This window comes from Tachysurus vachellii, chromosome 21 (genome assembly GCF_030014155.1).
Source record: "Tachysurus vachellii isolate PV-2020 chromosome 21, HZAU_Pvac_v1, whole genome shotgun sequence".
Taxonomy (NCBI): domain Eukaryota; kingdom Metazoa; phylum Chordata; class Actinopteri; order Siluriformes; family Bagridae; genus Tachysurus; species Tachysurus vachellii.
The window spans coordinates 13,115,104-13,140,128 of record NC_083480.1 but is presented as its reverse complement, the minus strand read 5'-3'; the positions used below and the strand labels follow the sequence as shown (position 1 = coordinate 13,140,128).

General features: G+C 39.4%; 2 protein-coding genes across 4 annotated transcripts in view; one reads left to right on the top strand and one right to left on the bottom strand.

The window, feature by feature from the left end:
* LOC132864001 (tubulin alpha-8 chain-like) lies at positions 1 to 2,008 on the top strand. The gene is made up of 4 exons (XM_060897143.1): positions 1 to 119; positions 210 to 429; positions 624 to 772; positions 964 to 2,008. Exons 1-4 carry the CDS (start codon positions 117 to 119, stop codon positions 1,942 to 1,944), a joined length of 1,353 nt encoding a protein of 450 aa, XP_060753126.1. The 5' UTR covers positions 1 to 116; the 3' UTR covers positions 1,945 to 2,008.
* Positions 2,009 to 4,504: 2,496 nt separating this feature from the next.
* The window catches only part of dennd3a (DENN/MADD domain containing 3a), a 24,336-nt gene continuing 3,815 nt past the window's right edge, over positions 4,505 to 25,025 (bottom strand). For 2 of the 3 annotated variants that reach the window (XM_060896896.1, XM_060896895.1), the window contains 24 exons: positions 24,553 to 24,749; positions 23,528 to 23,801; positions 23,324 to 23,439; positions 23,031 to 23,161; positions 22,826 to 22,937; positions 22,459 to 22,578; positions 22,092 to 22,310; positions 21,867 to 21,976; positions 20,747 to 20,902; positions 20,393 to 20,489; positions 20,188 to 20,291; positions 19,376 to 19,563; positions 18,526 to 19,050; positions 17,853 to 17,915; positions 16,298 to 16,557; positions 15,922 to 16,092; positions 14,215 to 14,344; positions 13,362 to 13,469; positions 11,389 to 11,528; positions 10,770 to 10,930; positions 8,427 to 8,566; positions 7,606 to 7,724; positions 5,770 to 5,907; positions 4,505 to 5,375 (listed from right to left, as the gene is read on the bottom strand). In XM_060896896.1, coding sequence (XP_060752879.1) covers positions 5,175 to 5,375; positions 5,770 to 5,907; positions 7,606 to 7,724; positions 8,427 to 8,566; positions 10,770 to 10,930; positions 11,389 to 11,528; positions 13,362 to 13,469; positions 14,215 to 14,344; positions 15,922 to 16,092; positions 16,298 to 16,557; positions 17,853 to 17,915; positions 18,526 to 19,050; positions 19,376 to 19,563; positions 20,188 to 20,291; positions 20,393 to 20,489; positions 20,747 to 20,902; positions 21,867 to 21,976; positions 22,092 to 22,310; positions 22,459 to 22,578; positions 22,826 to 22,937; positions 23,031 to 23,161; positions 23,324 to 23,439; positions 23,528 to 23,801; positions 24,553 to 24,636 — 3,867 coding nt within the window. In that variant the 5' untranslated portion in view covers positions 24,637 to 24,749 and the 3' untranslated portion in view covers positions 4,505 to 5,174. The remainder of the gene's footprint in view (positions 5,376 to 5,769; positions 5,908 to 7,605; positions 7,725 to 8,426; positions 8,567 to 10,769; positions 10,931 to 11,388; positions 11,529 to 13,361; positions 13,470 to 14,214; positions 14,345 to 15,921; positions 16,093 to 16,297; positions 16,558 to 17,852; positions 17,916 to 18,525; positions 19,051 to 19,375; positions 19,564 to 20,187; positions 20,292 to 20,392; positions 20,490 to 20,746; positions 20,903 to 21,866; positions 21,977 to 22,091; positions 22,311 to 22,458; positions 22,579 to 22,825; positions 22,938 to 23,030; positions 23,162 to 23,323; positions 23,440 to 23,527; positions 23,802 to 24,552; positions 24,750 to 25,025) is intronic. The other variant, XM_060896897.1, reaches the window with a different exon arrangement.

Here is a 25,025-nt window from a genome sequence, read left to right as displayed (position 1 = left end):
GGTACTTAAAGGGTTGTTAGTGTTTGTTGGTGTTTAAGGCTTAGTGTGTGTTTTGTTTTGCAGATTGACGAAGTGGGTTTTCTGATTTGTTTTACTGAATAAAAAGACTGAACAAGATGGTAATCTTACACTAGGTTATTATACTATATAAAGCTGATGATTGTATTATGGCTGATGTTTGATTGGTTTGTCATGTGCTGTATCTACAGAGGGAGTGTATCTCAGTGCATATTGGTCAAGCAGGAGTCCAGATGGGTAATTCCTGTTGGGAGTTGTATTGCCTGGAGCATGGTATCCAGCCTGATGGGGTGATCACTCCTGGCACCATCACTGTAGCTGACTCTTCTTTTGGCACTTTCTTCAGTGAAACTGGAGCAGGAAAATACGTTCCACGAGCTGTTTTTATTGACTTGGAGCCAACGGTTGTAGGTAAAATGTTAAGGCTTCTTAATTTTAAATTTTAACCATGACTTTAGACAAGTTTTGCAATGTTTCCATGAAATGTCACTTCAGAAATGGATAACTGGGTTCTATGTTGCCAGTTGTTTTGTGTTGTTGAGCTCAAAGCAGTGTTAAGGTTCTGTGTTTGATTTTAATGGATTACTGTAACTGCTTGCTTACAGATGAGATCAGGAATGGACATTATCGTCAACTTTACCACCCCGAGCAGCTAATTAGTGGCAAAGAGGATGCAGCTAACAACTATGCCCGTGGCCATTATACCATTGGCAAGGAGATTGTGGACTCTGTTCTTGACCGTATGCGAAAAATGGTGAGTTGGCATGAGCTATTCTAGTTCTACCTGCAATAGGGATTTTTCCTTAAATTATTTACTTTATTTCCTTAAAGTAGTTACTTAAAGTAACTACTGGCACAAACTTCTTGTGTGTGTGTAGGATTTATTTAAAATGTGCTCAACATGTCACTTGTCTGGTTCCCTCATGATCTTTTTGTCCTCTGTAGGCTGACCAGTGTACAGGTCTTCAAGGATTCCTGATCTTTCACAGCTTTGGTGGTGGGACTGGATCTGGTTTCACCTCTCTGTTGATGGAGCGCTTATCTGTTGACTATGGCAAAAAATCGAAGCTGGAGTTCTCGGTCTATCCTGCTCCCCAGGTTTCCACTGCGGTGGTAGAGCCCTACAACTCTATCTTAACCACTCACACAACCCTTGAGCATTCGGATTGCTCCTTCATGGTGGATAACGAGGCCATTTTTGACATTTGCAAGCGCAATCTGGACATAGATCGCCCCTCCTACAACAACCTGAACAGATTAATTGCACAGATTGTTTCTTCCATTACTGCCTCTTTACGATTTGATGGTGCTCTCAATGTGGATCTGACTGAGTTTCAAACAAATTTGGTTCCATACCCTCGTATCCATTTCCCTTTAGTTACCTACTCCCCAATTATATCTGCTGAGAAAGCCTATCACGAGCAGCTCTCTGTTGCTGAGATTTCTAATGCTTGCTTTGAGCCAGCAAACCAGATGGTCAAGTGTGACCCTCGTCGTGGCAAATACATGGCCTGTTGCTTGCTCTATCGTGGTGATGTGGTACCCAAAGATGTCAACGCTGCTATTGCCAGCATCAAGACCCGTCGCTCAATCCAGTTTGTGGACTGGTGTCCTACTGGCTTCAAGGTGGGAATCAACTACCAGCCCCCAACTGTAGTACCTGGTGGAGATCTGGCCAAGGTCCAAAGGGCTGTATGCATGCTGAGTAACACTACTGCAATTGCAGAAGCCTGGAGTCGCTTGGATAACAAGTTTGACCTTATGTATGCCAAGCGGGCATTTGTGCACTGGTATGTAGGAGAGGGAATGGAAGAAGGTGAGTTCTCAGAAGCAAGAGAGGACATGGCTGCATTGGAAAAGGATTATGAGGAGGTTGGAGCAGATTCTGCTGAAGATTGTGAGGAAGATGGAGATGAGGAGTACTAGTATTGTGGTGTTTTGTAATGGAATTATTTTTTTTGTACAAATGTTAAATAAAAATCTGCATGTAGCTTTTGGGTTCTTGATTTATTCATCAGTTGATTTTGAAGTTACCTACAAATATAAGTGCGTACCTGTAAAACCCTGCCAGTGTTCTATTATTCTCTCTACTCTTACACTTTATTTTTTTAAAATGGCATTTGCTTTACATGTCTAAAGATGAGTCTTCCTGGCACATTTTAATATACAACTGTGAACAATGATGTCAACAACTAAAGCAATACCTCATGATTTTTAGTTTGCTTTTAGGACTGTCTGTCACTGGCATCTCTAAAGTCCTCCAGACCACAGTAACACAGTTTAGAAATAATCTAATCTTGACATCCTAAACTGATGTACTAGGTTCTGTAGCGTTGTCATGTTTTCTTAACATTTGATCACTCTTAAGCCCCAAACTAAAAGGAACAGGCTCATTATTTGCTTGAAAGTAATGCTAGCAGCGTTGTCTCTTTTAACTGGGTTAAAGCTTATGTCTTCTTTGTTAATTTTCCTATTAATTACTTCCTAAGAGAGACTTCAATAGGACCGTGTGTAACTAAAACAATGCTACTGTTATCTGTAGGATTTTGAATCTTTCACTTTTATTAATGGTTCAAATTATAGGTGGGATTGTGGGGGCATTGTTAGTTTCACAGGTTTAAAAAAAAAAAAAAAAAAAAACCTCACACCTTTTTATATCCAACCCACTTTTAAGTAACAGCCATTTTCTCTTGTTAAAACTAAGAAGCACATTTTATTAGTCTCCAGTGTACGTCACTGTTCTAATGGGTTAATCTGAATATGGCTGTAGTACAATCATTTATTCATCAGAAATGTAGTGTATGTTGCAACAGAATCTGTTAAATGTCTGAGTCACTGGTGATGACACAATATGTAGTATGTTGCTACACGTTCTTTAGAACCACCCATGTTTCCATTGAAAAGGTCAATTTATTGGTCACAGACGCAGCCTAATATTTAACCCAGTCATGTCGGTGAAGGCTGTTCCCTTTTAGAGGATCATTTAAATAAGGGTGCAACTGGTGTATCATTCATGACCATCAGTAGTCCTCACAATTATCTGTGCCTGCCTGTGAATTGGTAGAAGACAATTCATTTAAAAATATAAGTTGCACTAAAATACAAATTGCACATTAAATTCCATGGCCATGTTCTTTCTAAATGCAATATATTTACTACTATACTGAAGTTAGAATTATTTTTTTTAAGGACAAAATTTGCAGGCAGTCATTCATTCATTCATTCATTCATTTTCTACCGCTTATCCGAACTACCTCGGGTCACGGGGAGCCTGTGCCTATCTCAGGTGTCATCGAGCATCAAGGCAGGATACACCCTGGACGGAGTGCCAACCCATCGCAGGGCACACACACACTCTTATTCATTCACGCAATCACACACTACGGACAATTTTTCCAGAGATGCCAATCAATCAACCTACCATGCATGTCTTTGGACCGGGGGAGGAAACCTGAGTACCCGGAGGAAACCCCCGAGGCACGGGGAGAACATGCAAACTCCACACACACATGGCGGAGGCGGGAATCGAACCCCAACCCTGGAGGTGTGAGTCAAACGTGCTAACCACTAAGCCACCGTGCTCCCCATTTGCAGATATTAAATTTGCCAAATATAAAGCAAGCGTATTTATGTATAGTCTGCTAGAAGAATGAAAATTACAGGACTACAGATATATGCTATAAAAGAGATTTATGATCTACCCTGAGCAGGGGTTGGATTTTTACTATAGAACTATTTAATGCACAGCCATGATGGCACATAACCTTGTGTGTGACGTGATACAAAAAGCTCTAAACAGATTTGATTATATACAGAAATGTAAGGTTAAGAATATCTTAAATGACAGTTTAATGGTTATTAATACTTAAGAATTTCAATTGAGAGGATAAAGATAAAAAATGAGATTTATTTAGTACCTACATACTTTTATTCAATTATCTTGTGGAACTAGTTGGGGGTTGCTGTGAAATTAGGTCCTTTGCTATGAATACTGGGCCTGAGCGTGGAATGGAGCCTGGATGGGACAATTTGGTGCTTTTGTACATGTGCTAAATTTGGTGCTAGTCTACATTAGCTAAAAAGATTAGTGACGTTACTAATCAATCTGGAATCAACACCCAAGAGTGAGAAGGAACCTTTAAAGCGCAGTTCTAGACTGCAGACTAGGCTTCGGGTGTCACCATACAGAAAGCTTTTGCTAGTATGGTTATAATGACTAAAGTTTCATAATAATAGTGAAGTTAAAAGATATATAAATATATACATTTTAAAATACATGGGCTGTTACAGTATCTCCCCTAGCAATTATAATGGGACATTAATAGCACACTGCTGCCCTCTGGAGGTTTTTTTTAAATCTAAATAATATTCATGTTCAGAAATTTGTCTTCCACAATAATATAAAATATAGTATAATGAACAGATTTATGTACTCAGTCATTCTGTACATTCCGAGTTATAAAATAACCCTTTTATAACCTGTGGATAATTAAAAAAAAAATTTACTCATGCATGTTGTATAATACTTACAATGAATTTACAATATTAGCAAATGATACATACACAGTGCTTGATGAAAGAAAAAGCTATGTAAATGTTATTTCAAGAATAAAACAGTAATAGAACATTCTATAAAGTGACCTTCATTACAAAATATTAGTGCAGAATAAGTGAAATCGCTTAGAACAAAGACTTTATACACGAGTCCATTAAAAGTAGCATGAACATTATATGGCTTTGGATTACAAGTTCCTGCAGGATATTAGATATAAAGAAAAAACAATGGGGGAAAAAAGTTCTACAAAGATGGGATTAATCAGAAGGGTCTTATCCATTATATTCTACCTAAGGCTCTTGGGAATCCCCCCCAATTCTCCTCCATATACTGGCTCTTTGTGGAGGAGAATGGAGACCACTTGGATAAACAAATATTGCTACTGACGCAGCACAGTGGGAAAAAAACAACAAATCCTTCATATAAAAACTAGTATTTCTTTCTCTTAGCCCTTCATGAGACTGTTAAACTGAAGTCTTTTGGATTACTGGAGATTCATCCATTTCTTCTTTTGTTTGTGACCATTGTAAGATGTAAAATAAATATACACCAACATCTAATATCACTTAGTGTACAAAAGCACGCAGTTCCCTCTTTTATCCTATTCCACTTTCCAGATAGCAATCTTCCCATCTTGGCCAGCAGCACCGCTGAGGACGTAGCGGTCCTCAGCTGAGCACAGAGTCTGAACAGTGTCTGAATGAGCCAGCAGTTCCTTCTCCACAAGGAGGCGCTCTGTGTCCACCACGTAGATCTTTCCACGAGCTTTTCCTCCACTCTTACTGTGGCCTCCAACCCATATCTGTAATTATTCAATTATAAAAAATAATTCATACGGATCATAATTTAATACACATTTCCCAATTCACTTGGACGTATTTATTGTTTCAATTTTCTGATAATAGCAATTAAACAAACAAACAAAAAAAAGATTCTCACATATTTCAAAACCATTTCTACTGTAGCAACACACACACACACACACACACACACACACACACACACACACACACACACACACACACACACACACACACACACACACACACACACACACACACACACACACACACAGTCTCTCTCTCTCTCTCTCTCTCTCTCTCTCTCTCTCTCTCTCTCTCTCTATAAACTGATGCAGATCTAAAATACAGTGTGTGTGGGATTCAAGACACATTGAGAACAAGTGTTTTTCTCACCTGGTTCTTGACTCTGATCATGCACATGACACTGGTGCAGTCAGGCAGTGTGATCCTCGAGAAGGTCTTCTCCGGGTCAGCGAGGTGCCACACACACAGCTCGCCTGAGTCTGTGCAGCCGGTCCACAACTGAGTCCTCTGTGAAAAGAGATCGGTTTAGCACACACAAGAATACACGAGTAATACACAAGTCCATAACACACTTTGTGTAGTGGTGGCATTATTTAAACATGTGTGATGAGTGATGTACGACCTGAGACTTAAAAGCACTGTTGTTCGTCACTCTGGATAAAAGGTCTGCTAAATGCTGTGAATGTAAATGTACGACTAACAAACATCTACGTTGAATAATCCGAAATTATACACAGAACCTTCTATTTTGGATGCTCCACAGCAGTGTCATTCATTGCGCGGCTCGCGAGACTCCTGCGGCTCGCCAAGCTTTAATATGCGGCTCGCATGGCAGTAAATAATACGATGATATGATCATGTGGTTAAAATTTATTTTTCATTTAAATAACATTAAAAACAATCATAGAAAAACGAATGTGCTCTATTACAAATAATAATATATATGTATATATTATTTGACCCGTCACTGACTCACTGCGTTCTGCGCAATAGCCAGTTTTTAGCGGTCTGCCAGAAGCTAGTTTGTGTTTCATGCTAGTTAACAACTTGTGTTTACTCTACACACGGACTAAAAAACGGATCGATTTCTTATCAAACAATCCCGTGCACAAAATGAACAGCAACAAAGCAATGTGACAGTGACAAAAGAGGTAACTGATGGGGAGCGTGCGTCATCCGCGACTCGAGTAATTATTGTATTGCAATATCGTACATTGTATTTAAGCAGATAAGCTATTTAAGACTGAATAACTCGGCATACTTTGCGGTGAAAGTGGCTCTCCTATTGACTTTGTCCTATCAGTGTGGCTCACATGAAAAAAAACAGTGAAGACCACTGCTCCACATCATCTAAAATATATATTTTTTCTTTTTTAACTCTACACTCATTGAGGTGTGGTGATGTTTTCTGTAAGGAGATTAGATCAGAACTTTGTAACATTCAGAAATAAATCTGTTCCTTAACGTTTTCTGACACAGGAAAGTCTTCGGGATGGACGGCTTTACCATGTTTTTGTCTCCTTAATTGGTAAGGAAATGAAGTCTGCTGTAATGTAAATAATAACAGGAACTTGTTTCACAGACATTCTTTAACCAATTCTTAATTAATAAAACAAACTGCAATCAATGGCAAACAGCTGTGGTATAAACAAACTAAAATACTTTGGGATATGCTGTTACAGGAAAATAACCTAAATGATCTAGGTACTGTTTAGTGTGTTTAGTACCCAATCCCCCTTATTCATCATATTTTTGTTAGCTATTAAGCTGAATGCTAGCTATAAAACCTTAGATTCTGGCTAATAATGTTATACCTGTTCGAAAATATATCATCTGTGGTACAGAACAGTTTAAATATAACCAGCTACAACAACCGATTGTTTATTCGTGATTTAGTCTAGACCATCATTCATTAGACATATCATTAAGTGGATCACTGCATCACAATCTGGCAACATGACGAGTTAATTCTGTGGTCATAAAATAAAAATAATGATGCATTTGTGTTTCCTGACTGGCTGATAGTCTGCGGTATTTGTAAGAGTTTCCATTGTACTCCAAACATTTGATAACCATTAGTGCAAAAAGAAGGTCGCTGTCATTATGACTCATGTTGCCTTACCCTGTAAGCAGTAAGAGGTGTAAACAGTGTGTTCAGACAGGAACAGGTCAGCAGGGTGCAAGAAAATGCCTAGTATTATTCACCTCGTTAAAGATGATGAAGCTGCTGTAGGAAGATGGTGAGCCCCTGAGGTGATCAGGAAGAGATATCCTACGATGCACTGTGCCGTTTCGCCGCACCTCCATCACACAGTCCCGCGCACCTGAAAAACCACCGAGAACGTACACCGTGGGCCATGGACACTATTGACGTTATTTGACAACTAGCATGTGAGAAATGTCATGTGAGCAAAGCATAAAGTTAATGAAACTAAACTTTATGAAAATGAGAAAAATGGATGCTTTAAACAAGTAATAAACACAAATGGTGATATTTTAGGCGTAAACAAAAAAGATTAAGAGGAAAAAAGTGCATCTCTGGTGAGAAAGTGGTGAATGAGTTTATTTTATAAAAGCAGTAGTGAGGCAAATGTTAAACAGCAATTTGCATTTAGACTGAAGCCTGAAAAGATATGCAGCTTAAACAGGAAATGAAACCTGTGAAATATCTGGTATGCTTTTTGCAGAGACAGACCTTTTTTTTTTTATTCCTCTTCTGTTTCTGGCACAAGTGCGAATGTTATGAGATTTATGAGAATCTCTCTCTTTTTTTTTTTTTTTTGTTGCTATGAAGATTGGGGCATTTGCGGTAACATTTTATAAATCTTACAGGATAAGAGATGAATAAAGATCAAACCTTGCGATTTCTTACAAATTTTGAACAGAATATTTTTTTCTGTAGTGCAAGTTCTTGCATATGGATTTGAATCATTAAGTATTTTTTGCCCTTTTACTAAAAGTTTGCCAATATTTCTAGTGTTCATAATACACAGTAATATTTCTACGTAAACGTTAAGCCTACTTACAGCACCATAGTCTTCCACTGTGGAACTGAATGGACTGTAGCCTGTCACAGGTCAGTCTGATGTCACGTCTCGGCTGCAGCGTTGCCACGTCCCAAATGATCACTGTGCCCTCTGCACTGCATGAGTACGCCAGCAACTGGCTACAACACAAACATGGGACTTTTGGAATAAAATATATAGAACAATATAATCCTTGTGATATAAATAAAAAAAAAAATAAGTCTGAATATTTGTACATTTTCTATGCTTAATCTAGTCTACAGTAAAACTCTAATATGAGAAAGTCTAAAAAGAGATAATATTTAATGTGAGATATGATTCAAGCTTAGCCAAAAGGTGTTTTTAAGAACCACATGAAACAAATATCTAAAAGATTTACATGCTGAAAAAGGCTAAAATAAGATTATACCTTCTGAAGTGGTTTGAGTGAGCACACTTTAAATCGATCGATAAATATGAAGTAGTATGTGGTAGCCTAGTGGTCAAGGTGTTGGGCTACCAATCGGTAGCTAAGCTATGTCCACTAAGCTGCCACTGCTGGGCCCCTGAGCAAGGCCCTTAACCCTCAATTGTATAAAAATGAGATAAAAAATGTAAGTCTCTCTGGATAAGGGCGTCTGCTAAATGCTGTAAATGTAAATGTAAGTATGGAAGCTGGAGATTGATGTGAGATTGTCTGAAAAGTAACGAAGCAGCTGCTCTCTTCTGAAGTCTCTTGCTCAGAGTCGTGTCCGAATTAAACGTTTGCAGACGACACCGCTTTTCTTTTTCCCCATGTACAGTATCTGACAGAAGTGAGTACACCCCTCACATTTTTGTAAATATTTTATAATTCCTTTTCATGTGACAACACAGAATAAATGACACTGTGCTCCGATGTAATGTAGTGAGTGTACAGCTTGTATAACAGTGTAAATTTGCTGTAACTTCAAAATATCTTAACACACAGCCGTTAATGTCTAAACAGCTCTACATGTCGTTCTAGAAGTTCAACATGGCACCACATGGCAAAGAACTCTGAGGATCTGAAAAAAGAATTGTTGCTCTACATAAAGATGGCGTAGGCTATAAGAAGATTGACCCTGAAACTGAGCTGCAGCATGGTGGCCATGACCATACAGCGGTTTAACAGGACAGGTTTCACTCAGAACAGGCCTCGCTATGGTCGACCAAAGAAGTTGAGTGCATGTGGTCAGCGTCATATCCAGAGGTCGTGTTTGGTAAACAGACGTATGAACGCTGCCAGCATTGCTGCAGAGGTTGAAGAGGTGGGGGTCAGTTTGTCAGGGCCCAGACCATACACCACACACTGTATCAAATTGGTCTGCATGGCTATCATCCCAGAATGAAGAATCTTTTAAAAATGATGCACTAGAAAGCCCACAAACAGTTTGCTGAAGACAAGCAGACTAAGGACATGGATTACTGGAACCATGTCCTGTGGTCTGATGAGACCAAGATAAACTTATTTGGCTCAGATGGTGTCAAGCATGCGTGGTGGCAACCAGGTGAGTACAATGACAAGTGTGTTTTGCCTACAGTCAAGCATGCTGATGGGAGTGTCATGGTCTGGGGCTGCATGAGTGCTGCCGGCACTGGGGAGCTACAGTTCATTGAGGGAACCATGAATACCAACATGTACTGTGACACACTGAAGCAGAGCACGATCCCCTCCCTTCAGAGACTGGGCCACAGGTCAGTATTCCAACCTGATAACGACCCCAAACACACCTCCAAGAAGACCACTGCCTTGCTAAAGAAGCTGATGGTAAAAGGTGATGGACCGGCCAAGCATGTCTCCAGACCTAAACCCTATTGAGCATCTGTGGGGCATCCTTAAACGGAAGGTGGGGGAGCGCAAGGTCTCAAACATCCCCAGCTCTGTGATGTCATCATGGAGGAGTGGAAGAAGACTCCAGTGGCAACCTGTAATGCTCTAGTGAACTCCATGCCCAAGAGGGTTAAGGCGGTGCTGGATGGTGCCATAATGGTGGCCACACAAAATATTGACACTTTGGGTCCAATTTGGACATTTTCACTTATGGGTGGCATTTGCTAAGGCATTAAATTCCAGGCTAAGACACTAGAGCTTGAAAAGTTGTGTATGAGGCTTGGATTGTTTGCTAAGAAAAAAAAAATCATGAGGATCAGTGACGCACTTAAAAAGAAAAGTCAATAGAAACTATTATTATTTCACCTGACCAGGGAACTTCTTTTATTTATTTGTAGTCATTATTAAATGACAGATATCACTGTGCTATAACATAAAGATGAATGTCATGTTACAGTGGAATAGTTTTATTAATGTGATCGTGTACGACATGCTGTGTTGGTGTGAATTACCTGTATTTGTCAGGTCTTTCTTCCATTGCGAGGCCGGTGATCTCAGCACGGTGCTCAGTCAGCTGTTTGTTGCAGGACATGCTGTTTGGGTTGATTATATAAATGATTGAGTCCTGAGAACCAATCCACAACTGCTGCTGGTCCACTCCCAGCATGCAATTCTATACAAGCAAAAAAAAAAAAAAAAATTAGGATTAAGAGCAACAAAGTACTGAACTGCTGAAACTACTGAACATATGAATATATTACATTTCTTTAGATCCACAGATGACATTTAATATTCGTGATTAAGACATACTGAGACATCAGCAGCATTGCAACATGAATATACTTCCCCAAAACATATTTAAATCATGTGCTAAAGTTACATGATTCATGGTCACAACTTGTTTAATTTGTAATAAATGATTGACATGAATATGGAATATTAATTCGGGCATTCATTTGGAAGCTACTTAAAAAGACTTGCCAGAGCTACAAGCCAATAAATCTATTTATATATACGTTTTTCATATATTTATGTTCACTTTTTCAACCTTCTTTTACATGAATGCAGCTCAGCATGTGACCATGTATTCATTAATTCTCAAACGCTAAGAGAAGTGGGGAAGTCCCTTACCAGACGGGATGTCCCCATTTGAATGCAGTTCTGCTGCAGGGACCAGCTGGCTGCATCAAACACCACCACTTTCCCATCACTCAGTGCACACCAGAGCTTTGGGTAACCACTGCCGCCTGAGGCTGCTGTGCCCAGCTGTCCTAAAAGAAAGCACAGTCACAGTAAGAGTGTTTAATGCATGGTGGTGGTGAAAACACAAGGCATGGTCCCTGAATTTAATCATTTTTTGTTGATGTCATGTTGTTGGACTTCTGCCAAGAGAATAAACCCAAGCCTTGACATGTGATCTAACGAGATTACAACCCAGTTTGTCACAGACCAAAGGCGGAATGTAATAAAAATAAATAATTAAAAATTCAAATTGAAAAGTTAAATTATTCAAAAAATAATAAAAAATTATATATATATAAAAATATGTAAAATATATAAAAATATGTAAAAAATGATTACTATTACAAATTTTATATATATATATAATATATATATAAATATATATATATATATATATATATATATATATATATATATATATATATATATATATATATATAGTTATAGGAAGTAGAATACATAACATACAGCAATGTAAATATGTAAATAGACTTGCGTTGCACTGAAGTTAGTTAAAATTAAATCTCCTACATTCACTTCCCATTTTTTCTTTATTTTTCTTTATCAACTTTGATGCTTAAAAATAGCTTTGGGGGAAAAAAAAAAAAAAAAAAATCACAAAATAATAGTCACTAATAGTCACATTATAGTCACAAAATAGTCCCTAATAGTCACAAAAATGGGACCACATGCAACTTGGGTTTAGTTTTAATTCTTTAGAAGGAATTAAATAATAAATAGTTTGGGGAAAATCAACAAACTTAAAAGACATGAAAAAAGGATTGATCACGGTTAATCTAATAAAAATAAATAATGCTGAAGCTTTTTAGTAGCAAATCCAGTTCATGGTTTTAATCAGAGTTTACATTATTATTATTATTATTATTATTATTATTATTATTATAATAATCTGTTAATTCCTAGTTGGAATAAATTAGAATCAGCCTGAAGAGAGAATACTCATGATAAACCTAATGGATGCAAAAAATTCAAACCAGCCTAGTCAGATTCCTGACTGAATACCTGTTGCCAAGTGCTGTATGTATAATGAATCAGCCTTCCGCGTGGCAAATCACACAATTTACATTCTTGTGTTTGTGTTATATAATCATCTTTCTATAAAGTGAGTCTCATCAGTAAGTTTTGGAAAATTCATAGGAAAGTCTTCAGGAGAGTGAAGTTCGAACCGTCTGTTTTCTCAGTAATGTGACAAGCTGCTTTACTGCAAGTGACTAGCAGGAATTAACTTGATTTTTGAGCGGGACATGCCATAAAATGTGTATTTCTAATTCATTATCAGAGCAAATCGCTGTGAGACATGAGAAATAAAACATGACTGCATGTGCTGTTATAGGAAAATAATCTTTAAATAAACTTTGGGAACATAACAGTAACTTTGCTTCATACAGTATATACTCTCCAATATGTCCCATCATGTTTCGTTCCTTAACCATCAGCTTCATACTTTCTTTAAATCTTGTCACTGTACTTCTAAACCTTCTGTACCACATACAATCTATGTACATATAAACACACCAAGAAGGGAAAAAGTAAATGAATCAGTTTCACTTTGTATTCTGAAAACCTTTTTGGTTCAAAACCGCCACTGGCTGTTATACAAAAAAGAGACCTTCTGAACCTGGAGAATTCATACGTCAGTATAGAATGTACTGCTTTAACTTTAGACAGAAACTAAGAATGTGTTTCCAGGAACGATCCTACAGTATTTATCTTGTTACTAATCACGTCACGTAATCAGTAAAACAGGTCTTGCCTGGCCCGCATGGCTCAGGTTTCCTTCATTCGCGGTGTTGTGTTTTCAGACTTGTACTGAACAAATTCATGACAAGATCATATCTAACCTGGAGTATAGAGCAGGACGTCCACAGCTTGAGGAGACGTCAAATCCAGACAAGGGTTGATTTTATGCTTTAGGGTCTCACTTGTTGTTTTCGGCACCATCATCGGTACTGTTTAAAAACACCAACAAATACAAACTCGGTTAAAAATCTAATATCCATCAATAGTTCAGCTATGAAAAGTATCAGGATGGGGCGAAGCATAATGTAAGGTCTCGAAGGCACAATAAGAATGACATGAAATAAACCATAACACGTATTCATCTGCACTGAGACAGGAAGCTGTACTCCTGATTTGAAGTGTTTTAAGCCCGTAACGCTTTCTGGCTTTGATATTTGCCAAATAACAAACTGGATAGATAGAAATCCTTAATCCTTTTGTTCAAATGGAAAAAAAACTCCACTACACATAAGTCTTTTTTATCTGTCCTTTTGTGTGAGTTGTACTTTGGACAGTGTATTTACTTTTAGCCCTTGAGAAAAATGGTGATAGAGCAGGATGCAAAAAAAAAAAAACAAAAAAAAAAACAAACACCTTTCACTCGTCTTTATGTTTGTATGACGAGGAGTGGCTTAGTCCTGCTAGCCTGCTAAACATAAATACTCATTCATATGTTCAGCAGGAAGCGATCCATGTTAAAAAAAAAATCATATCTAGTCCTTCACTGGGCTCTTTGACCTAACCAAAGATGTTGACTTGTAAAACATTATCTCTAAGAGTGTAGGAGATGAACATTGACTTTGAGATACATTTAAGCCAATGCATCTGCAACCAAGAGATGTAGACCTTACTGAGCATCTCGCCATTTCCTGACTATGACTATAATTAAATTCAAAATGACTTGTAATAACAAACCTTCCCGTTTCATCGTGTCGAAGTAAGCCAATTTTGAAGCAGCATAAATAGCTTTCTGAGACTGGAGGCATCTGACCACAGCATCCATCAGCAGGGCATTCGTCAGAGCCTGCTGAATGTACTGAGGGTCCTAGAGGGGGACACACAGAGCCCACAAATCCAGATTCTTAACATATCAAACATCAGAATTCATTACAGTGATGTACGATTCTTCCAAACATGGTGCACACTTCTCATTGTAGTCCCTACAGTAGACAGAGAAGATTGAGAAGGCAAGGTAAACGTAATGCAAGTATAATAATATGAACCTTTCATTATTTTTTGCCATTGTAGTGGAATCACTGGGATGAAATGCATAACCCAAGAACAAGCAGACAAAACGTTAGAGAAAAGGTTTGTGGTTGTATTTCTGACTAGAGGGGGAAATCTGAGCTGCCATCAATCTAGTTACAATGCCATTGTGACAAATACTCAGGCACGCCAATTAAACCATCCAGGTTATGATGTCACGTTAGTGTCATGACATCACAGGTATGAATCAGAGTTGCTTAACTAACAGGGATTTCCACAATTCAGGAAAACCCGTCCGGTCCGCAACACCTGGCACTACAACACATGTACGATACCGGAGCTGTGTTTGTATTATTAATAAGGCTGAGATTTTATTTTGTGTGTTGCAGTAAATTGCAGCTCAGCTGAATGAACATTTTGTATGACTTCAGATTAAAAATATGATATCGCTAATCATTAACCTACGTGTAAGCTGCTTCTACGATTATATTCTCTTTTAGTATCGTTGTATCCTTACTCACAGGTTCATTTTCGTTATGTTTCTATGGTAACAGCCAATTCACAGCAGTTACTACACATAATCTTAGTGCAATATATTCACGTTTAAATGCAATATAACAAAGAATATGTGTTTATGTTTAATTTATGTTCGTTCTGTGAAGTTTTATATGAGGATATGTTTATTTATATTCATTCATTCATTCATTTTCTACCGCTTATCCGAACTACCTCGGGTCACGGGGAGCCTGTGCCTTATCTCAGGCGTCATTGGGCATCAAGGCAGGATACACCCTGGACGGAGTGCCAACCCATCACAGGGCACACACACACACTCATTCACTCACGCAATCACACACTAGGGACAATTTTTCCAGAGATCTTCAAAGATGCCAATCAACCTACCATGCATGTCTTTGGACCGGGGGAGGAAACCGGAGTACCCGGAGGAAACCCCCGAGGCACGGGGAGAACATGCAAACTCCACACACACAAGGTGGAGGCGGGAATCGAACCCCGACCCCGGAGGTGTGAGGCGAACGTGCTAACCACTAAGCCACCGTGCCCCCCTGTTTATTTATAATTTTATGTAATTAGTAGTATGTTTTTCCACCACAGAAATATCTAAGTAACTTGATGCAGTTTTTTCTTATTAACTTAGTTCACCGCTATAATATAGTTGACAAGACAAACTATCTTGTTACATGCACATTGGACCATATTAAATGTAACTACTAATGGTAAAATGTTGTTATCTCTGTGAAATTGTTTAGGTTTTATATGAATACTTTTTTGCGACATGCTGCTACAGTCATGTTTACTTAATACATAATCTTCTGTTCATTCCTGAAAACACTCTGAAGCCCTGGTAGTCACTGCTGAGAAGGAATTCAGAGGAGTAACAACATCAACACGAACCTTGTGTTCATCTGCAATTTTTCTTCCTGCCCACAACTCCTTGATCATCAAGTGCCACAGATCACACTCGGATTTCAGATTGGCCTCGAACGTCTCCCTCCTCAGGCTGGTCTTGATCTTCAAAGAGGGGATTCTCAGAAAAAGTAAAGGAGCTGAAGATATCTTCACTTCCTGAATGAAATAAACGGACAAACGCTTTCCGATTAAGGACAAGAGAAGCACTGAAAAAAAGGTCTCAGGTTAAAAGCAGGACTTCAGCTTATCGGCATCACCGGAGGCACAAAAAGATCACACACACACACAAAACGTACAATAGCGTACGGTGATTTGTTTCATTTATATAAGAACTAGTGTGCATGGGAGAAACCAGTCTCACCTCTATATCTCTAAACTTGGTGACCTCTACATAACCTGGGTGTCCCTCTGTGAGCAGAAAGAGCCGGCGCTGGGTCATGGCAATCTTGCCCACACCATGGCTGGTCTTCACAGAGGAGGAAAGCTTGTACACCTGTTCGTTGGCTTCCAAGTGGTCAAGCACAGCCACAGGTAAATCCACATCCTGTGCTTCAGCCTCCGTTTCCTTCCAGATGGTGTAGAAAAAGCGGAAAACTTCCGGGTCCACCTGCTTCTGTTGACCTGTAAAGGGAACCACAGAGGAGCTTTTCAAATTGGTATGGCATCAGATAAAGTCTCCTTCCTAATCACTCCAAAATGTTAGATAGAAAACGTTTTTCATTTTTCTGAGAATCCCCTCTTTGAAAACCAATAAAATGTAAACATACCTAAAGATATTGTGGTCATCAGTACTGCTTACTTCAATTAAATCATTTTTTATAGGAATGTCAGAACTCTTCCCATAAACTGGATGTTTCTGTTATTTTCCTTATTGCATGACAGGTCTGAGATCAGAACTCTCCCAAATGCAGGTTTGTCTGATCTCAGACCTGTCATGCAATAAGGAAATGGTAAATGATAACGATGTTATTAACTCACGTGTCCATGAAATGTAAAAATGTTTGTTTAACGCCTTCTAGATAAAAACTGATTATCAGTTCAATGCTACATATAAAATAATTTCTCGGCTACCAGTGAGTAGCTTTCTACATCTATTTCTGTTTCCCATACTGTATATGTATTTCCTCCCCCTGTATTTTCCCTGTAATGTCAGCCCAGCACAAGAAAATGTTGTAATGCCATACATTACAATAATTACTACATATAACAATAATTTAATATTTTTAGTGTAAATGCTTTATCCTGGTCAGACTTGTAGTCTGAAGATCTGAAGACGATCCTAGTAACACTGGCCTAAAATTTGTTACCAGTAAATCCACGCATGCTTACAACTCCTACAATATAAAGTAACCAATCCACGGACGTTTTTTGGGAGGTGGAGCCAAACTGAAGAACCCGGTGGAAACCCGTGAGGAGACGTGAATGGGGATCCATTGTTGCTATAAATAAGTGTGTATACATACACACACACACTTATGTAGATGTAGTTAGTTTGTGACAGCCAAGAACTTTTTTTTAAAATATTTTTTTTAAACAAAGCAATTTTTAAAACATGCAGCAATCAGTAATAACTTTGCTTTGATTATAAATGAAAGAATCAAGACCCCAGATAAACACTACCACAAACTCATTCCATTAACTTTACAGGCTGCATCACAAAGCTAAGGCAGATCATTAACCAGCAGCATGCCAGGATGACCTCCTGAAGAGCTGAGGGAGGAGAATAAAAGCTAACAGGCAACAGGGTTATAGATTAAAGCAAACGGTTAAGTTAAACAAGCTTAAAGCAGATCCGGCAATAAAGGAGTAATAGATGACACACTTGGGCATGCGCATACACACACGGACACACACACACAGACAGACAGGACCTTTAGATGCAGTGTATTAACGGGTGCAGTACAGGCTACGCTTACCATCTGATGAGGAATCAAGGTAAAAAACAGACTGGGCTGAGACCTTCGCTGTAGACTCCATACCTGGCAAACCAAATCCACTCTAATTAGTCTATACTGAGTGTTCAGGGGCAGCGCATGCAATCTAACACAGCTAGCTCCAGAATTATTGCCACCCCTTTATTTTTTTGAAAACTAAACAAACAAACAAACCAAAAAAAACAAAAAACAAACACTGATATTTTAGCCTAACATCCGGTCTCTAGCAGGATGTCGAAATTTAGCCTGAAATAAATTTTTCATGACTCCAAACCTCCGTCAAAACAAATCAATCAATTTCCCTGGTACAACAACAATGGTACTACAAAACCGACTTGTGTTTTCCCTGTATGTTGTAAGCAATCGTCTCGCAAGAAGAAATCTCCACGTTTAACCTGACCCTATTTTATCCAGAAACCACTTTTCAAAATGGTAGCCATCCTTCCATTTCTCTTTAGCGGAGGTGAATATCAATAGTTAATCAATGACATATGCTGAAGGCAAAGGAGACTCTACTTCACTTGTCGGTCTGTGCATTTAAATTAACCAGTGACGAAATGAGAAAATGAAAAATATAATGATAAATTTTAATCTTCTGACCCACTTCTTTGTCATCAGAACTGATCTCTCACTCTCTCTTTAGTGTATTACTCACCCACGGTAAGAGCGTGAAACAGCCGCTGGATGGTGCCCAGATCTTTGACGATGCCCGACTCCTGCACACGGCGAACAAAGTCATCCAGAAACATGTGTGTGCGTGGGAGCTCAAACTTCTTCACTGAGCCTCCGTCAGGGTTGTCGTCCATGCTGGAGCTTTTCTTCACTCGGCTGATGAGGCGTTTCAGCTCCGGTCGCCCCTCAGCTGCGTTGCGCTCTTCTGTCCTTAGCGAGTCTGTCAGAGTAGTCACCAGCTCCAGAGGGAATATGTCCATATCTGTCCTGTGGAGATTCTGGAAGTCAGTCAGAGCATCCACACGCTTTCCTACCACGGAATTGACCAAGCCACGGAGGTAGTAGTAGCGCGCCAGCAGGGACGACTCCTCAGGGGTCACGGAGTTAATGGCTTTGCTGAGTTGACTGATGAGTTCTGAATAATAGTTCTGAACATATTGATAGGCCAGAGGAGGAGGGAATTCTGGGAGTTTGAATGTTTTGACTGGCTTTGGGGGAATCTTGAAAACTGTAAAAATGGATAGGAATAAAGCATAGAAAATATTTACACATTTCAAACAGTCAAAAATAAAGCACACTTATTTTTTTTTGTACACACTTACTATAAAATAAACCAATAAAGTAAAAAAAAAAAAAAAAAAAAAAAATGCAATTTAAACAAACATTGTTCGTTTATTAACCACAAGACCCATAAAGAACAGAACTAGTCATTGGATGATATTTTGTAAAAATGTAATGTGATGAAAAATTGTAAAATATACATTTATTTCTAGCATGTGATACGTTTCTTGTGTATTAAAATAAAACTTGCATTCAGAAATAACAATGTTTACCTGGCTTTAACGTGGATCCTTTGTCAGATTTCTGGAAGGACAGATGACGCATCGGTGCCATCAGAGAGAAGTCCTCTACCAGGTTGGGCAGACTCATACCCAGCCTCTTACGCAACTGGTAATCCGGCTGTTTACGTGTCACCTCATTCATATTGGGCCTCTGTGGAGACTCGGTCATTGTTCTCAGCCTGAGAGAGTGAGAGCATGAAAGAGAGAGATAGAGAGAGAGAGAGATAGAGAGAAATGAAGCATGAAAGCATGAAATGCTTAAGATGCAGCTGACTTTTAAAATTCAACAAATACATACATTGTGACTTTAAATGTATTAATAGGATATAATGAAATCAGTAAATATTCCACACTTCTGCTGTAACTCCAATTATAGCCACAGCATTTTTCATCCCAGATGTTGCAGCTGTTGTTACCAAAATATTCCTGTGTGCTTCCTGTATGCCGGACATTTCCTGCTCTTTAATTATAGAGCTACTTGGCCAGATCATGTGCGTGCAACAAATATATTGAGTATATTATGACAAATTTAGAGAGATATTATTCACCATAGTCATTATCCAATTCTAATGATTCAGACAATATTTATTACCATCGACTTCAATATATTCTATTAAATAATTAGTTGAATAAACATTTGCTGCCTTCTCATTTGCATATTATCGTTGCGGGAAAATCTGCTTAAGCTGGCCTTGCCTTATTAACCGACGAAACGAAACTAAGAAATCAGTACAAAACCTGGAAATGTTAAAACAACGACGACAGTGAAGGACTACTAAGAATGCTGTGACTAAGCACTTTACCTGAAAGCTTCTGACTGAGTGTTTATCTTCATCTGTGCGAAAGCACCTATCTTCCGATTTAAACAATCTTTTAGGAAAGAATGGAATATGTGTGTATCCGAGACCTGCATGGACAAGGACAAAATGTTGCTTTATGTTTATAGACACAGCAACACCAACAGGCATGTAAACATTTATAGGTCTTGGTAGGTGTTAATTGTTCTACCTTCTTGTAAAATGGCTGGTCTCCTGGTTCCTGGGCCCTGAAAAACTCCTCACTGTTAAATACTCGATGCTCAAAGTTTAGGTGGTCATGAACCTCTCTAATAAATGCAGAAAAAAGAGACAAAACACTCATTAATATTCATTACAGCAAATCAGAAACTAGCTCCATCCCTATCAGCAGGAAACAGATGTTCGGGAGTGGGAGGAGAAAAAAAACCTGCCAGTAAGCTACCAAACAAATGAAACACATAAAAAGGAAGCCGAGGATTCTTTCAGTATTTAAAAGGAATTATTATAGTTGGCCAAACTGCATAGACAGCATCATGCAGAAAATTACAGCTTTGCAAAATCTGACCTGAAGATGTTGACTATGAGCTCAAGGCTGATATTTAGGATTTCAGAGTTGAGTTTTCTCTGCCACTTGCGCCTGCGAGTCCGCATGTCAGTTACATCCATGCTGCTGCCGTGTCTGCACAACTCCAGGTCATAATGAAGCTGTAGCCCCTTTACACTGCACACACACACACACACACAATTATTATTCTGTTCTAGTTCTGTCAGGACCACTTTGTCAAATGAGAATTTATTAGATGATATGCACAGTTAGTGTTGGCGGTTTGGTTCTGTTCTGGACAAGAATCCATGTGCCCGTCCGTGCGCATGCGTGGACAGAGCGGAGAGAGCAGCGACAAGAAAATAGAATAGACCCCCCGTATAACAGAACCATTAATCATGCATAGTATTAGATATGCTCACTTACGTGTTTTTAAAGAAAATAATAAACGAATAAATGGATAAATAAATAAATAAATAAATAAATAATTAGAGAGGGAGAGAGGGAGAAAGAGAGAAAAATATGTGGAGATTTAAGACGTAAACTGGTACAACGGACACAGGTTCCGACATGGTGGAGTCGGGGTTAGAGGAGGGAGTTTAAATCGCAGCAGTGGCGACGCGCTAGAAAGCGGCTCTATGAATGGGAAATTAAATGGTCGGGTAATATGGATGTCGTAACCGGATTGGTGCGCGTCGTGGACAGCTGATTAACAGCTGATGCACGCTAGACGGCGAGGCCTGCCAGAACTAACGCGATGCTTGATTGGTTTAAAATGACTTTCTGGTTAGTGACGTTGCATAAAGTTACACCTGCAATATATACTTATGTATTTGATGTTCCAGAAAGAAAAATATTAGAAATGAGAATGAGATGATAGACAAAAAAACCTCAGCTTCAACACTTTTGAAAGCAGATCACCCAATTTTTAGGTGAGCAACATTTGATATAGTCTTAAATAAAATGAATGTTAATCACACTTCGTATTTGGCTGCATACCCTGTTGCTTTCAATAACCGCATCAAGCCAGCGGCCTACTGACATCACCAAAGAGTTGCATCCTTTTTTATTGATTTCTAGACTAAATAATCATTAAAAACTGTAACATATCAATGAAAACAGAAGCTGGTGGTCTTCTTACCGCTTCTTAAAGCACTCTCTGGCAGCCAATGGCATATCTGGCAAGTCTGCAGCACATGATGATGTCACTGTTCCATCATCAATATCAATCAGGATCAGGTCATCCATCTCCTGATGGGGAAAACGGTGTCATATAGTCAAGTCTCACCCTTGTTTAAGTATGTATGGGTATACTCTATGCCAAGGTATTCACACTACAAGCAGATCCAAGCCTAGTATGATTTACCGCAGCCACGTCCTCAAGGTGCTGGAGGTGACAGCCCATGATGTAGGCAGTGGGAGCCATGAGGAAGTCCAGCATCTGTTGGGAAAGGACTGGAACGAATGGGTGCTGCCAGTGCAGAGGGTGGATGAACAGCATAAAGCACTCAGCCACCAGTGTGAGCCTGGCCCAGTCCGAGGAGAAGAACACAACCCGCTGCTCCGTCAAGATACTGCAGATCACCTGCACACACACACACACACACACGCTCAGCTTTTAGTTATTAGATTTCAGATCCAACAGCATTCAGCATTACATTGGAGCACTTACATTAAATATAATTATTATTTTGTTTGTTTAAATCCCATTAATATTTTATGTGGAGAAAGACCTGTAAGATCTGCTCAGGTGGAAGGCACAAAAACGGTAGATGGAGGTCCAGGTCCACAGCAGGACGGTCCATGTCTTCTCTAGGTGGTAGAATGATCTGCAGGGGTTTTAGGTTAAATGCCTATAAAGAAAAATAATTAGAGATATGGATGGATATTTGGAGAGACGTTAAGCCACATTTCGCCATGCAACAGTCGATATGAAAACGTATATAAGATATATTGGCAATTGTCGTGAAGTTATTCACCGTTTCATTGTTATTAAGAAAGAAACATATCTAATATACAAGATATATATTTCTCAACACCCTTTTGTCCAAATGCTACTGTATGTCTAGAACTAAAGATCACTAAACTACTGTAGCTCACCACTTGCAGCTGTCCAGGTGGTGGGATGGGCACTAGCGCCAGTTTAGCTGAGAATTCTTTCACATGCTCCTCGAACTCAGCCATCCGGCAATTCTTCAGCTGGACCAGGAACCTGGGAGTGTTTGCAAAAAGACCTTGTATGCATGTCCTCCAAATATAATTTTTGCAGCTGTTATGCATGATTGCCGGTAGCACGGGTACTCACGACGACAGGCAGTCTCTGAGAGCATTGTAGTAAGGGTGTTTGGAAATGAGGCAGATGCCATAGGCTGTGAACAGCTTTGGTGGTTTGGCTAAATAATGCCCATTTTTGTATGCTATATTCTCCACTGATACCTAAAATACATAAAGGATTGTGTTTCATATCAATTCTTTTAAATCTTTTTGTTCCGACTAGTGTGGCATGATTGTATATACATTCTGGCATTATGCTATTTCAAATCCGTATGCAGAGGGGTAAATATTTTACCCGAGATGTCGGATTGCAGTAAATCTCACCTGTATGGGTTTGTAATACTGAACCACCACTCCGTGTGTCTGGTTCCCAAAGACGTCTGTGAAGACCAGGAAGTGATAAGAGTCCTCTTGACTCTCGCTGACGACTCTCAACCCACCTAACCAATGAGAGAGGAGAGAGAAACTTTTATCACTTAACAATGCTATGCGCTTCTGAAGTATTTGAAGAGGTTCAGAAAGCCTTACCTGGGAAACAGAGCTGGGGCAGGGCAATGAGGTCGATGTCCTTAGGCACGCTCTGATCGTCTGTCTCCGTCTTGGTCCCATTGCTGGAGGACACAGCGGCTCTTTCTTTTTTCTTTTTTAAAAACGAGCGCCTTCTCTGGACCCGACTGAAGGCCGACGCATGACCTAGACTATTGCTTGTGTTCTCCTTAGTCACGAAAGGTGGCGCGTGAACCTGCAAAACCTCGGCGTCCAACAGCAGAGCATCTTTATCTTTAGCACCCTGCAACTGAGACTGAGAAAATGATGAGCAGTTATTATTTCTGAGCATTAAGAAGCAATCCATTTATGCTTTGGAAACAATATAGAGTTCAGTGCAAATGTTTGCATCCCCTTGGTTTCCAATATGACAATATTAAACCCCAGACCTTTATTAAAAGCCTGCCATAACATCACCCAAATATTACAGATCTAGTTCTAGTTCATTTGAGCTCTACAGTAATTAGCAGTTTAATAGGAACAGTAAATAATAGTGTTAAAACAAATATGAAAGATATCACAATAAAAGTGTTTATGAAGATCATGACTGATATTGGATCAAATTTTAGAACCTGGCTTGCATTGAAAAAAGTCAAAGTAAGGCCATGCAAATGTTTGCCTGGAACTGCATAGACTGTAGTGAGACACATTAGGGGGCACGGTGGCTTAGTGGTTAGCACGTTCGCCTCACACCTCCAGGGTCGGGGTTCGATTCCCGCCTCCACCTTGTGTGTGTGGAGTTTGCATGTTCTCCCCGTGCCTCGGGGGTTTCCTCCGGGCACTCCGGTTTCCTCCCCCGGTCCAAAGACATGCATGGTAGGTTGATTGGCATCTCTGGAAAATTGTCCCGAGTGTGTGTGTGTGCCCTGCGATGGGTTGGCACTCCGTCCAGGGTGAATCCTGCCTTGATGCCCAATGACGCCTGAGATAGGCACAGGCTCCCTGTGACCCAAGATAGTTCGGATAAGCGGTAGAAAATGAATGAATGAATGAATGAGACACATTACCAAGCAGAACTCCTTCAGACGATCACTGGAAGCTCCTACGACCACGCAAGCTTCCAGCAGTCCCAATGGGATGTTATTCGCCATCAGAAGGAGCACATCCACGCCTCGTCTGATCACACACACAGTCGAGTCGCTGTTATATCCCTTTCTCCACGTTCACAATAATCCCACTGCACAGTGCAGTGCCTCGTCTAACCCTGTTCAGAGAGATGTGCAACAAGAAAGTTTTCAGGCCACTTGTTGAAACTCAGCAAAGCAAAAGAAGAAGTAGGATAAATATTGATCACATAATTTAGGTCAGGAAATAGCGGAGTCAGCCAGCTGTGGTCAGCAGCATATATCGCAAATACATGGCAGCAACACAACTGAGAAAAAAAACACACACACAAAAAAAAACAAAAAAAAAAGCTATACTAAATCTAAAAATTTATCAACTAAAACTGCTGTATTTTAGTTAAAAAAAAAAACAAAAT